At 40.9% G+C, this 15457-nt stretch overlaps 1 protein-coding gene across 6 annotated transcripts; it reads left to right on the top strand.

Annotated features, from left to right (window-relative positions):
- Positions 1 to 300: 300 nt before the first annotated feature.
- On the top strand, positions 301 to 15455 carry LOC130562199 (uncharacterized). Of its 6 annotated transcripts, XR_008963915.1 has the most exons (11): positions 305 to 521; positions 593 to 676; positions 1849 to 1908; positions 2192 to 2297; positions 2600 to 2853; positions 2998 to 3184; positions 3809 to 3948; positions 4751 to 4900; positions 13639 to 13778; positions 13860 to 13918; positions 14050 to 15454. XR_008963915.1 is itself a non-coding variant. In XM_057347080.1 (9 exons), the coding sequence occupies exons 1-9, from the start codon at positions 432 to 434 to the stop codon at positions 5197 to 5199; spliced, it is 1179 nt and encodes a 392-aa protein (XP_057203063.1). In that variant the 5' UTR covers positions 301 to 431; the 3' UTR covers positions 5200 to 6238. The 6 variants fall into 6 exon arrangements, 5 of the variants coding, with proteins under 5 accessions (XP_057203063.1, XP_057203061.1, XP_057203064.1 ...); XM_057347080.1 differs by lacking the exons at positions 13639 to 13778; positions 13860 to 13918; positions 14050 to 15454 and adding an exon at positions 5023 to 6238 and having other exon boundaries at positions 301 to 521; positions 2998 to 3115; XM_057347078.1 differs by lacking the exons at positions 13639 to 13778; positions 13860 to 13918; positions 14050 to 15454 and adding an exon at positions 5023 to 6238 and having other exon boundaries at positions 304 to 521.
- Positions 15456 to 15457: the final 2 nt, after the last annotated feature.

Below are 15457 nucleotides of genomic sequence, written 5' to 3'. Positions count from 1 at the left end.
TTTAAGATACTCATTATAACAAGCTATATCTTTTATAATAACATCATCATGACATGTAATGTAATGTTACATTTTTTAGACTTATATCGCCCCCAAGGAAAATTTGTCATGGTTTTATAATAGCAAAAGTAACCATAATTTTGGGGCTTGGTGATCATAGTTTTAAAACAAATATTAAACTGGGCAAACTGTATTGAGGCATGTTTCTGTGGTTTTACTTTTAGGAGTGGTCCACAGTTAAAACTTTACATAGCGTAACACATTGGATCTCAAGTTTTTCCAAAAGAGCTCGTGATCTTGACACGCTAGTGTCTTTAACTTTAATGGAAATGCCACGAGCATGAAAGTCATCAGGCTGTCACGGATCCGCGCGTGGCCATGAGCGGCATGATAAAGAACCGGGCGCGAGGAAAGCGGCTAATGGATGAAAGATGAGGAGAAAAACAATAGCGAAGCGCATCCTGTACACTGGACACGAGGGATGCGGAGAGCAAGCTGAGGAAGCGAGCCACATCTTCTGTGTATGTAAACAGAGCTTTTGTCATGGGGCGTGTCGTTGATTATCTGATTTAATTATGCGATTGTCTTTCAGCATGAGATGAAGAGACGAAGATGGAGAGCAATGAATGCAGAGATCTCGTCTTATGATGTTGACTATGTGAAGTTCAAAACAAGGGTTTGTGGCTTCTTATTATTAAACAAATATTGCTGATATTACTAGGCTAATCAATTTTATTGAATAACCTGTCCATTGTTGCAATAATTTTATGAAATGTACCTGGAATTTGAATATTAAAGTATGCAATTTATATGTAAATGCAACGAGAACATGCTATATATAAATACTTTATCAAGAATCTTTATATTTGTTTGTTTGTCTATTTATCTATGACCATCTGTATTAATTTCAAATACCGCATGCACACGAAGTGATGACGTCCTTCCGCTAAAATCTCTGCCAGCTCTATTACATCCGGCGCCATAGGGAACAATGGCATTTTGTTTCAGGATGCACATAGGATTACGATCAACAACGTGAGTCTAATTATTCAAACACTTCGCCATACGCCGACAACCCAAAAGCACTTCAGGCTATCCGTTTCAAGCTATCCGCCGAAATTTAAAGGTTTTCTTACTAAACGCATCGTTATCACTTGGTGAAAATCCCCTTAGTGCTATGAGAGCGGAAGTAACCTAGCTGGGAGCGATTTTAGCGGAAGTACGTCATCGTATAGTGTGCATATACCATATTCTCATGGAGCGCATATAGAGCTTGTTAATCGACGTCACGCCGCGTTGAATGTTGCGCCATCTTGGGAGGATGGCTTCTAGTGCGTTCAATGCAGTGTTTTGTTTTTCTTGTTTGATTATAAAATTATAACTATGGTAGGTCGGTCTTGTTGTGTTAAAAACTGCAATAGCATTACGCAGAGTCGTTCAGGAAAAGCCCATGGTTCTTTCACTTTCGATTTCACCATATATCAAACAAAACAAGTAACGGTACAAGTCAAAACAATAATAGCAGTGGGGTATTACCCTCCCAAGATGGCGGCGCCACTGCAACATGCAACATGGGGCATGACGTCAGCTTCGCATTCTCTATAGACGGTTTCATTGTACGCACAAGCTGAAGTTAACTTCCGGTCTGTGTTTAGTTTTACATTAATATAACAATTTATTTTACATTTCATTTACATTAATTCATATTAATATTTTACTGTATATTAATTGTATTCAATTCGTTTAAAACAACTCAACAGTTACCATCCATACCGATAAAAAGAATGCATAATTATTGTCTGGTGTAGTAGTGTTTTTTAAGCAGGTGTTTTTTATTCACTTTCACAGGCTTTTGAGGTTCTTCAGCCCATAAGTGATACTGTGAGGGATGCTGATTTTACCATGGAAGTAATAAGTTGCTACACTATTGGGATATAAGCTTTTAATAATGTACCAATAAGTCCACTGCATAAATCAAATTAAGCCTCTTGCTTAACACACTGAAATGCCCTTTGAAGGTTTAGAGCCAAAGGAGGATGTAAGTGCAATGAAAAATAAATCGCAACTATGTCCCTTTGGCTCCAAACACTTGGTTTGTGCTTCTTAAATCACAGTTACTTTGGGTTAATTGGTGATAGTTTTATAAATCCGTGTGGTTTACTGTTTGTACTGTGATTTGGTTCATGTGCAGGTGCTCGGAAGCCTCCAATCACGATCGAGGGCGGAGCTTATTACCACGGTGCTGAGTATGCAGAGGGAGATGGACGGCCTCCGAGAGCAAATCAGGAGCCTAACAGGTATAGTAGCGTGTAGTGAACTTTTGAAATGAGAAGGCAAAGTTGCCTCTCTGGGTGTTACAATATTATTTGATGCTTACACAGAAAGCGAAGGTACTTATTTAATGACTTATAGAAAAGCAACCCATACAATTATTTTTGCATTGTTTAAAGTAGTGTAATGGGTTGGCTTATTACTGTACAGTTTTACTAGTTTGATTCATTTAGAAAGTTTTATATTACTGTGGTGCCATGTTGTTACTTGTTTTGAGACAATTTCATTAAAACGCTGGAATGCTTCATGCTGGGATACTTCTTTGCAGCTTGCGGGAAGTTGGCACAAACGCTCGAAGGCTTGATTGAGAGGAGTGATCGATGGCTGAGCAGCACCAGCGAAACCCCGACTCCCAGCATCCCGAGGGCGCTTGAAAGAAGCCACCCACCCTGTCAGATTTCTCCTCCAACAGCGATTAGTGGGAAAACAAGTGAATGTGCAAATTCAGATCGACAGGGGTGTGGTCAGTATGAGGTCAAACAAACAATGCCACAAAGGAATGGAAAGCTTTGCGAACAAAAAGTAAGATACTTTTTTAGATTCCTTTGTAATCACCCGTTTCACCTCAGTGTGTGTTTTTTGACTGCATTTTAAAGAATGCTGGGTCATCTCGGCATGATTTGTTGTGATCAGTTGTTATGTCTAATCACATGTTTTTGACTTCAGCGTATTACTGCTGATCTTCTGGAGCGCTGCAACACAGGAACCACCGCTCAGAAACTCACCAATGACCTGCTGCGCTGCCTGTACGACAGAGACTGTCTGGCTTCTCACTCCATCTCAGGTGTCATTAACAGCAAGCGAGGGATACCAAAGCCAGCTCTTCCATCTCATGAGATCCATGCCATTCTGAGTATGTACTGAATAGGGGTGTATTAGACTTTTAGAATAAAAGCATAAAAATACTATTCACATGAATTCCACCTAAACCTCTATTATGCAGGAGTTACTTTGTAAGTTTAAAGTTAAAGGATATGCTTGTTATAAAAGTAATAGAATGATTATTATTTTACTAGATAATTATTATATGCAATCTCACCCCAATCCACCATAAAAATAACTAAAAAGTTTTCCAAATCTAGGAAAATTTCAATAGTTTGCTGACGTAATCCACTGCTAAGTTTGGACAAGGTATAACCTTTTTTGTTTCAGTTTATAATTTTTTCTATCTTAATTATTTTAGCCGCGTCTACAAGAGTGTTCACCCCTCTAAGGTGGCATCCATGAGGTCCTTGGAAAAGTTAAAACTGTATACCCTTTTTTAAAATTAAACCACTTAAATGAATGTGTAATTCAGAGCAAACCAAAATAAACGGGCCAGCAATTCTGTGCCATTTGTAACAAATACAGTTAAGTGGATGCCTGATTGTACGTTTGAAAAATACGTTCAGTTCCGTTTCATTACATGCAATCAGGTTTTTAATCAATTGTGGTCAGAGCTTCGAATGTTTGCTCACCAGTCCAACATTCTTCGCAGGGACAGTGCAGCGGTTCTTCCCGGGAAAAACAGATTCGGAAATAAAGGGCTACATTCGACAGAAGCTTCAGAACGAGGCCAAAAGATTTCGGAAAAGGCCCCACCCATCTGAGGATCCATTGGTGGGCTCTTTTGAGGAGGTGGGGACTATGTTTGAGCACTGAGCGTTGACTGACACACTCTCCGACCAGTGGCAGGCCGTCCCTGCCGAATTGCTTTGTTGTTGAAGTATTCAAAACAAGTATTTCCTCACGCTGTTGTCAACATTAAGATCATGTTTGAAAGGTTTTCCTCTGAGCTGTAGAATCCACGACGAACTAGCGTATTGTTTTGTCACGTTGATTACACAAAACTTTATTGGTTTCGCGCCACAGAACGAACCCTGGCGTTTCATCACAATTTGCAATAGATAAAAACATGTGGATGAAAGAGTAGCATCACTGCCAGACGTTTCTCTCGCGATCGTATCACACACTGTTTGTTGTGCATGAAAACTTCAAATGAAGTACAGAGCGAAGCTGTGCGCGCAGTGGCAGACTGTTAAGCGTCGCTCTCCTGTAAAATTACATAAACGTCACTTGGCGGGGGGGTACGTCGTGATTGATGTAGTTCAGAGTCGTGGAATTCTAGTCGATCACATGTTGAAAGTGTGCTCCCTGCGTTTAATGTGAACATAGTTTTCTCGTGTGATGTGAGCGTGTCTTTAAAAAAATAACACATGTGCCTCTTTTATTGGGACGTTCCTTACTGTGGCCTAACAGTCGGTGAACACAGCAGCTCTCATTTCCAAACCACTGTGATTACATCCATTAAAACATCTTTGTCTGTTTAAAATGTGTGGCATCTTTTATGTGCTTCCAAATGGAAAGTGTTTATAAGAGAGCCTCGAATCAGCAGCTTTGGCGTCGATTCCGAAGACATATGTGTTTTTTACCTTTTCAGACAGAAGCGCACAGGGCCGAGGCTCTCGAAGGCCGACGGCTATTTAAGCAAATTAACCCCGCACTCACCAGCTGTAGCACCCCACCCACCCTTCTCTGGAAAAACATCTCACAACACATGGCTCAAAGGACGGCGTGGGAACTGCATATGGTACGTAATCAATAGGCCTTATCGCACAGGCACAACCCGAACAGCAGACACACAGCATCAGACTATACACCATTATCAGTGATACATGACCCTAATCCATTTATGTGTCAATGAAACAACAGATTGGCGTTCAGAAAAACAGCGGCGTCACACCGGGGACGATATCTTCACCGATCCAGCCGTCTTATAGACCTTGCCTCTATTTCCACTCATTAGATATGTTAACAGCAAATCGATGCGCTTCTTTTGTTTCTGCAGCTTCAGACGTTCTTATTGTGTTGTTGCGTGAATCGCTTTGAATGTGCGGCGAGGACACCGGCCTCCCCGTCCAATTTCCTCTCGAATGTTTTCTTTTATCTAATGTCAGGATGGAAACACTGCAAGAGAGAGAATATTTCAAACGGCGTTATTTGATCTCCGAAGGCTCAAGTTGATTTACAAATACGAGAAGTGCTCTCGCTTTTTTCAAGCACTGTTTTCACTGCACAGCCAAACAAAACTTCAAAGTTGAAGGTTGGAGCATTAAGCGGTTCTCGGGGCCCCCATCCTTCTCCGAAGGGGCCAACACAAACACGCCTCGGCCCTCCGCGGGGCTCTCGCTGAACCTGGGTAAAAGCAGCGGGGAGGACAACCGAAATTAAACGTTTGCAGAACGGCACAGAAACGCCTCCTCCTGTAGGCCCATGCGTTTCCCGCAGAGCTGTAATATGTCATCTGGGCAGTCGCTCCAATGGAGGACATATCCCACAATGCCCTGCAAGGCAGGGTGCCACAGTACCCGTTGCGGCTCACTAACACGCCTCCACGTGCCATCTTAACTTTTCATTTGTCTTCTTCTACCTGTCAAAAGGAGGGAAAAATGTTTGGAGGAAAACCATCCTCCCCGAAGGAATAATGATGTATCGGATGTACTTCTGTGTGGTTAAATGACATTGCAATTCCATTCGAAAATCGTTCAGATGAGTCTAGATGATCGGAAAAATCCAATTGTCAAATTTCATATACAAATATACTGTATATAGGTTCAACTTTTCATATGTTTGAAATAAACAGCCATTCTTCAGTAAACCACAGCACTATTTTAATTAGACGTCTTGCTTTCTTCTTGGGGATCTTGTTATTCTGTCTGTTATGGCAGCGAGACAGAGAAACGCCTGCTGTCAGGTTTCCAACTCAACAAAGACTTTGAGTTTTCTCTTGAGTAGTATGAATAAGAGTCTTAAAATGAATATGTAATGAAGCAAGTTACCCTTATGAAATAACCCCCCCCAAAACCACAAATCAACCATGTTTTTACTAGCTTTTTGCTTGTTTTTGCTTATGGTATTTGTAGTAGTGTTGTCATGATATTGGATTTTTTTTTTTTTACTATACGGTTATCGTTTGCAAAACAATCCACGGTATCGATATTATTGCAATATATGTTTTCTTTAAAGGGAAAAAACGATGCTATCAGTCAAATTCATGTTTAATTTGGATTGGTTTGTGTATTGTCTTTTATTTGGTCATTCAAAATACAAATGTAGGAAGGCAGAGGGAATTTGTAAGCATCTTGAATGGGTTTTTTATACTACGATATGTGTATCGTGGTTATTGTCAATACTGGTACATCGTGACACCTCTAATTTGTAGTCAATTTATGGTAATACAAACTGTAATCAATCCATCAAACAATAATGTCTACTACAATTTTACTATAGTAAACCAAGGATATATTTCCGTAAGGGTTTCGTGTATATTCTTGTGGTTGTACCTTCTAGCACTGAGAAACGCACATTTAATTGAAGCCTAAGGGCTAACCATCGGTCCGGTCCGAACATAACACGCATACGAGAACTGTGAACGTGAGAGAGGATCAGGATGGTCAGTTGTCAGGGCAACACGGCCCCTGGAGAGGGACGGGGGTGAAGCAAACACCTGCCCTGCTCAGATCTGTGGGGAATTATTCTGACTGTGAGCAGATGAGGACCCTTAAAAACGAGAGCGAGAGGGAGAACGAGGAGGAAAAGTCGGGTGAAAACGCGAGCATCTGTCCAATGAGAAGAGTGGAATTTTTTTATTATCGGGAGGAAGAGGTGGTTCCATGGGGTGGTTTGATTAATGTCCAGCCCTCCATCTTGTCAGTCCGTTTTTGTCTGTTGAAAGGAAAACAAAGCACGGGGGGCTGAGCGAGAGAGAACGAGTGAGGGAGGAAGAGAGGGAGGAGAGAGAAAGGGGTGGTGGGGGGTGTTCGGTTAATGGCTGCCACTGAGGTTTCTTTTCATGTCGCTTGGGCCCGTCAGCTTTGATTGATGGCTCAGACAATGATTGGACAGACCCTTAGCTCCTGCTCACCGACCATGAGCATTATGGGAAAAAAGAGAGAAAGTGGGAGAGCGAGAGGGAGAGAGAGAGATCTCGGCCAATCGGAATCCAGAAAACCGCCTCTGCAGCCAATCGGAGGAGCGAAGAAAATAGAGCAAGGAGCCAAGCTGCTGGTGCTGCAAGAGAGAGAGAGAGAGAGAGAGAGAGAGAGAGAGAGAAAATAAAGACAGACAGAATGAATAAAAGAGGTGGAGATTTAGATGCTGTCTGTCTAATCTCACTCGATTATATATGTGTATATAACAGTCTGTATGTGTAAGCACTCCATCCAAACCTGTTCAATCTTTCTCTCGCTATCTTTCATTTGGCATCTCAAACCCCATTTTCTTTCGCTAACAACCTTTTGGCTTCAGGATGCGTTTAGAATTAAGACAGTGGATCAAATTGAAGTGTCTGCGTGGTTTGGTAATATTCGCTTTTGGCCTGCCTAGTCTAACATAGAGTCAGCAAGTCAGAGGGCCGATCGATAGTCTGAAAACACTTTCATATGAGGTCATCACGCTACACGTGTATCGCTGTGTTTTGTGTCATCTGAACACAAAATGTTAAAACCAAAAAAATCACACAGCATAGGCACAGCAAAGCATGCTTGAAGTGACGTTTTGAGGCACACTGAAACAGACAGAAACAGGAGGCGGCCGTTCTTTCGGGACAGCCGCGAATTTAGGAGCTGTCTGTCATAATTTCCCATCGACCGAAGCATGGTTATGGCAGCAAATATTGCCTTGAAGTCATTTCACACAACTCGTGTTTTGTTCAACGCTTTAAGAGTCATTTTGAGGTCAGTTTTATTCATACAAGCTCAAAATGATTTCGGGATGTTTATCATTTTAGAACACTAAGTACGATATGTACAGAATAGAATAGCATATGCTGTATAATGCGCACAATATGTTAAATGTGCATAGTATGAAAATTGCCTGTCTGCATGGATGACCTTGTTTACTGTTTAACAAATAGTAGTCAATATTTGGTGTATACTGCATAGGATGTAGTATGTACTGTAGCACTCTATTTTGTTCGTATACAGGAGCTGCAAAATGCAAACAAAGAGAGGGAGACAACATTCATGTTTAAAAACATGTATGAGAAAAGTAAAAGAACAGAACTCAAACATGTTTACGTATGTGTGTAAAACAGAAGGTGAGGCACCTTGCTCTGGTTGCAGTGAGTATTATTAGGTTTGGGAAGAGGAACATATGTAGAGGAGCTGCAGGGGCCTGGGGGGACGCTTGATCCCATGGCGCCACTCCTCTCTTCTGCCCCCAAATGGAAGCTCAAATTGAGTTGGTGGAGCTGCGTAAATTGAATTTACAGAGGGAGCCCCCTCACCATTACCAGCCACACACTGAGTTTAGGGTCATCTGTTTTAGTTGCCAAATTGATTTTTACATTTTGGCCCTTGTCCTCTGCCGTCCTTCCGCGATCTCCTTGTCTTTCTGCGTCCTGCTCTCCGTTTCTCCTTCTATCTGATGTTTATAGTCATCATAAGCCCGGATACGTGTAATATGGAGATAATGGTTTGTATGAGCGTAGTAGTTGGTGTGATTATCTCCTCGTGTGGCGCTCTGGATGTTCTGAGATACATGAGAAGATGTGGTGATAGAGTTTATTTAACCTGGAAACATCCTTTGTTGTTCGTGAATTTGTCTGCAAATTGTTCGCAGATGTACGGATCTGTGTTTATACGACTTGTCTTCACATGTTTAGAGTGAATGAATGTGTCCTCAACCTTTATGAAGGTTCTGTGTGTGTGTGTGTGTGTGTGTGTGTGTGTGTGTGTGCGCGCGTCTCTTTTGAACAGTAGAAGTTTTGCTCCTCAATTGCTGTGATGATAGTAGCATTGTAGCAATTAATTAAACAAAATTAATTAGCCTCCTTATCATCCGAGTACACATTCATGCAACACACTTTCTCCATCTTTCTCTAACACACACACACGCACACACACACACACACACACACACACATAAGCTCCACGTCACTTTAAAATGCGCTTCATGCATAGGCCTCTTTAATTTTATTTCAAATATAAATTTCATCTCTTTCAAAAATAAAAATAGACACAAATGAGACAAGTGTTAACATACAACAATATGGAGCTACATTTGGTTTGCGTATGCATACACTGTAAAAAATCAACTCTGCAAACTCATTTTTTTTAAGTTTCTTTTTTGCATGAGTTTTGTACTGACTCCCAGAAGTTAAGAGAACTTGTATAATTTTGTCAATCTTTTACAATATTGTCCAATCAAATGATATAATTTTTTAACACGGCAAATTAAATTTAGTTGACTACAATATGTTTTTACCGTGTAGATTTTGACATGTTTAAGCTCATAATAATTCAGAGTGTTAATTGTAAACTTTGATACTATGAACAGTCATGATCTTTATTTCAGGAGAAAAATCTGAGAAGCAATTCACTTAAACAAAACTTTCCATTCACTCTCCATTGAATCTCACTGCTCTGTAGGAGAAAACATTTCCACGATCTCTCATTTGTGATTTTACAGCTTCACTTTTTTTGATTACCCGTCGTGATGATGTTTTAATCATCTTATTTGAATGTAGTAAATGGTCCTGGCGCGTGTCGTGTCATACAGAAGATAGATTATGGGAGTTTCGCGAGTTTGAAGCGCGCGAGCAGGACGTGACATTATAAAATGATCTTGTTTTGACAGCTTCTCTTTTATACCTGTCTGTATCCATTTCTCACTCTCGTGCGCGCACTTAGATCAACTATTTTTCTTTTCGGAGAACTTGGCTGGCAGTTGGAGTCTTTTCTGTGCGTGTGTACCATCCTCCTGCTGCGTACAATAGTGGGGTCTTTTCCTCGCCCATGTGCGTATGGTGAACAGGATGGGGGTTTCTGGCCCGCGGGGTTGGGCCCCTCTGGTGTCTTAAAGCAGCTTCTGAGTGAGATTGATGAGGGTCGAGACCCCCACCTCCCCCCTCCTGCCCCACCATGTCCCCCCCGAGGGCAGATACTGCTCGTACACCCCCGAACACTCTCGCTTGCCAGAACTCTCCATGTGCACGGGCGACCCAGCTGTGCCCCTCCATTCGTGCCTGTCTCTCCCTTTCATAGTCTCTCTCTCTTTATCTCTCCATTTTCATCCTTTATAATCCTTATATTGGTCCTTTTTCTGCTGGGTCTCCATTCTTCTGGATTTGCTTTCGTCTTTTTCTTGTGCTTTCAGCCTCTTGTTGGTATTGAGTGTTTTGACAGGACGTGATATGCATGATGCATTCACTTTCTGTTGTTCTTTTTTACTCTTTGTTTCAAAGAACTGGAGACTCCTGGACATGAAAATAAAATACAAGGTTGCATCAATGCCAAAACTTCCAAATTCAAGCCCCGATTCAATTTTTCTGATGCAACTGACTAGCCGAAAGATGCAATGAAATGTTTCTCCATGTTTTGCAGGTTGCTGAATCATAGCCTAACAGATATCAGATACTCACAAAACCTTGTAACCGACTGAAGTATGTTGGGAAAGGAACTAAACTTTCCAAACACAGCCTATTTTCAAAAATCCTTTGCCTATTCATAAATCTCACTTTCTGGTTATTTTAACATTCCACAGAACACCATTCAGTCTAAATGGTGTGAGGAACAACCGCTGTAATATTCTATACCACAAAACAAGAGAAACCCCACAAGGCTTCTCCCATTACTTCTCATTAACTGTGGCCCCCGTGGTTGTTGATGTTATATTTTGGTTGATTAAACGTTTGTCATTAACACTTCCATCAACAATCTCTGTCATCCTGAGATTTTGTTACAGTGGGAACATGTCAGTTGTCACAAGCTCAGCCGTCGGTTTACGTCCAATCGTGATGAATCACTTTTATCAAACGGCCAGTCAAACCTTTCTGAGCTTGTTTGAGGGCAGGCTGATGTCAGCCGTGACGATCTCCGTAAAATGTTATGAGTTGTTTTGACAGTTATCGTGTTGTGTTGTGTTTGTGATTTTATTACACGGAGGTATAAAAGTCTGTATTTCAAAATCAGACTGACATACTGAACAGATAGAGTTTAGGTGGTGAGATAAAATGTCAGTTAAAGGTTTCCAAGTGTCAGAATTACTTACTGGTAACGACTAACGGATTTACTCCTTTGCTCCGTGTCCAACTTGATGTCGCTCGGAGGTATTGTGGCGAATAATTCATTTTCATTTGAAATTTATTTGAATTTTCTGCATTGTTGTTGTGTGTTTAAATGGCGTTAAAACAGATGTTAGCTCGAATCTATCACCGAATTAACAAAGTGCAAGAAAAATAGTCAGCCTGACATCTTATTTTATTTACCCCCACGACTGTTTACGCAAGCGCTGTTTAAGGATAGAGAGATTCAGTTTCAGGGTTGTTGTAAAGCAGCTGACCCCGTGACGCTGGCGTCCAGAACCACACAACGTTTTTCTCTCCAACGTTTTGCGTTTCCAAACAAACCCTGATTAGCCAATCAGAGACAGTTAATTTGCCGTTGGATTAATGTTGTGTCTTCCTGCGGACACTTTCAAGGCATTCTCGGTGATTCCACACTATGCTCTAAAGCTTCAACCTAATTTTTCATTGCGTGCCATCAAGGAATCGAAAGAGGTGCTTGTAATAAGGCATAAAGAGGCTTTTCATCTGTCCACTCCTCTCGTTTGTACTCAGTCTCTCTGATGTTTCTGTCCATTACAGACAGTTTTGCACAGTTTGTCTTTAGATAAAATGAAGTGACTGCTGTGGATGCCATCGGGCTCACAGGAACATCTGTCTTGCCTGGTGCTCTTGTTTTCTGACCTCTGTCCGGTTTGACTGTTGAGCTTCCTTTAAGATGGTTCTTAAAAACCCAAGTTACACATTTTGTTACATTACAATCAAACATTCTACACTAAACACACACACACAGTATAAAAAGGTAAACACACGCACACACACACACACACACACACACACACACACACACACACACGCACACACACAACAACCTAAGCAACATAAATGTACTTAAACAACAAACTTAAACAAGATCACTTATGTCAAAATGACAGAGCATAAAATTTGTGTAAAAAAATAAACCGTGAATTTTCTGGATTTGTTTCTGACAGATTTTTCATTTAGTTATGATAGGTATAATTTATTATAACATTGTCCTTTAAAGGTACATTATTTGTTATTCAAATACATTTATGCAAAAAATTGCAATTATATATATAGCTTTTAAGTCTTAAAAATTATGTTAATTTAACTTATTTTAAAATATGATATATTCACAAAACACTGTTTCCGTGCAGTTTATATATATATATATAGACCACTTAGCAAGATGTAAACACTGGTCCAGAAGCATTATAATTAAATCTTAAAGACATTTGTGCAACATTTTTACTTTAAAATATTCTGTTGGTTGTATTTTGTTCAAATGTTTGTGAAGTGAAACAGGTTTTTCTGGACCAACGTTAAACCAGCATTGATTATGTCAAACAAACTGGTCTGTATATACACACGCACATACAGTTTATTTACTTCTGAATTTTATTAACCTGCAAAGCTCGGGTTATTTTCGTCACTTTTTTACTTGAGCAGTTACGACAGAACCTGCAAACACTTTATTTCTGTTCGTTTTATTTCTGCTGGCCTGATGATACATCGACCTGATGAAACTGAACGTCAATAACTTTATGACTAAATATTTATCTTATTAATGAACATGCAAAACTACAAACTCTGATGCGACTGAAAAGCGCCAATGAACCATCACTAAAAGCATCAATGGTGGAAATCCTAATGTGATTGAAAAAACATTATCATGACAAAAACATCAATTAGCCAAAATAAGGACATCAATATCTTGGGCAAAACATCAATGTCGTAAAAACAGAGACAGATTACAGGTCACTAATCCTACCATTGTTTACAGTCATTTAAAACATCAGTTGTTTAATACTACAATGTGTCATGTAGAAAATTACATTTTTTATTTCTACGGGGACGATGCAGAATAGAGACGAAATGAGTGAGTCCCTCTTTAATTCCTACATATTTTGTTCTCGTGAGAAGAACGATTGTAAAAATTACTAACAACTCTCCGCCACAACCTAATATCAAACATGCAATTTTCACGATAAAATATTGCTTTCATTTCGACACGTGTTTCCCACAGCCACATTAATATATCTGTTGGATAAAACACAAAATTTGGATAAACAGACAAAACATCTCTCTTCTTTCCCACACATACACTCTCTCTCTCTCTCTCTCTCTCTCTCTCTTTCTCTCTCTCTCTCTCTCTCTCTCTCTCTCTCTCTCTCTCTCTCTCTCTCTCTCTCTCTCTCTCTCTCTCTCTCTCTCTCTCTCTTTCTCTCTCTCTCTCTCTGCAGGAAAGTGCAGTTCTGTGTTCTGTAGACGGGAGATAATAGCCTCTGGCTCTTCAATCTCTCGACTGTAATGTGTTTCTGACGCCAGCTAGTGCCTGCAGCCCCCTGGGAGGTACAGGGACGACATCATGATGGAGTGTCAGGTGCTTCTGTGTGTGCCGTGTGTGTGTGAGAGCATGTCAGTATGCATATCAAACAGTTCCATAATGATATCTGTTTTCCAGCCAGCCTCTTTGGACTAAAGGGACCACCTTTGCTTTCTCTATTCAAATCACGGCAAAAGGTGCCCGCATAGACACACCCGTGTGATGCACACAATCATATGTCTACACATAGAGACTTTGGATTTTGAATCTCTCTTCTGTTTGTCTGATATATCATTTCGTTGGTCCGTTTCCTTCTTTTTATCTTAAGGGTTCTGCAGACTGGGCAGCTATCAGGGTGGCATGGTAATGGTATCCATGGTAACCGGCTCACATTGAGTGTGATGTTACTGACCAGCACCATCATGGAATTAGATAATCACCAAGAATCACATCCTGACATGCATTAAATGGTTAGGAGATCTGTGGCGGTTTTCAACTATAGTCTTAGCTGATCTCAAATCAGACTAAGGTGATGACTTTAAATGTGGACATGCTTTATTTCATATTTAGCTGTTATCTTATATTATCTTATTCTGTTTAAAACTTATTCTGTTTTGATTTTGCTTGATTTATCTTGAAAAAAATGACACTCGTGTAATATTTAGCTAAATCACGCAAAGACATTAATGACTTTTGAGTGTAGCTTTATTGTCCAAATAATGAACATTTGTACTAAAAGGGTCAATATTTGACTGCTAGGATTCATTTTTGGGCATGTTTGTATTCATTTGTTGAAATATTACAGAAGATGCTCTTCTCTAGCTAAGTTAAGGTTCTTCTTTAGCTGTCTAAACATCTTGGGAATTAAATTTTCCTTGAAGCTTATTGTGCAGCATCCCACGCTAACCACCGCACCATGTCCCCTGACCACAATCCCGTGTTTCAGTTTCTCCGTCATTGTTAGATTGAAAACAGAAAGATGTTGGCGTGATGGAGACATCCTCAACGCTGAGTGTGCGTGTAGTGAGTGGTTTATGGCCGCGGGGTCAACCTCTCTGAATAGCGCGGAGAAAGGGAACCCCTCGCATACACCCTCGCTCACATAATTCACAAAGACAGATCGCTCACAGAGAGATATTTCACTGGATCTGCGACATGGAAAGAAGGCCTTCTCATCTGCCAGGCCTACGGCGTTTCGCGGTCTCCGTAATTCACCCGCGTGATTGACAGCCAGAGATGGAAAGCTCAGAAACAGGCCGGGTACGTCAGATCATGTGGTATGCTGGAATGCCAAAGCGTCTGACTATTGTCTGATCTGGACAGGGCAGGCTGTCTTACGGGATGGGAACGTGTGTGCGAGAGAGAGGTAGAGAAAGAGACAACCAGCTATTATAACAGGTCATTCAGAGCCCTCACAGGCGGATCAGAGAAGGGTAGTGTGACAGTATGTGTGAATATGTGTGTGTTATCTGATCGGTCCAGGGCAGCGGTGCTGTTTGTCTAATGGTTAGGTTACAGCAATTACAGGTCGCTGATTCGCACGAAGACCCGGGCACACACGCACACCTCGCGCCCACACGAGTCTGTCAGATATACATCACTGACATCCCCCCTGCCGAATTTACAACTTGGACATCAAACGCCCCCTCAGACAGATGTCTGGCACCCTCACCTTACCAGTCACCTGATATCACACACGCACACGCACACGCACACGCACACACACACACACACAC

Source organism: Triplophysa rosa, linkage group LG11, assembly GCF_024868665.1.
Source record: "Triplophysa rosa linkage group LG11, Trosa_1v2, whole genome shotgun sequence".
In the NCBI taxonomy this organism is placed as follows: domain Eukaryota; kingdom Metazoa; phylum Chordata; class Actinopteri; order Cypriniformes; family Nemacheilidae; genus Triplophysa; species Triplophysa rosa.
This window is presented reverse-complemented; position numbering and strand designations above follow the sequence as displayed.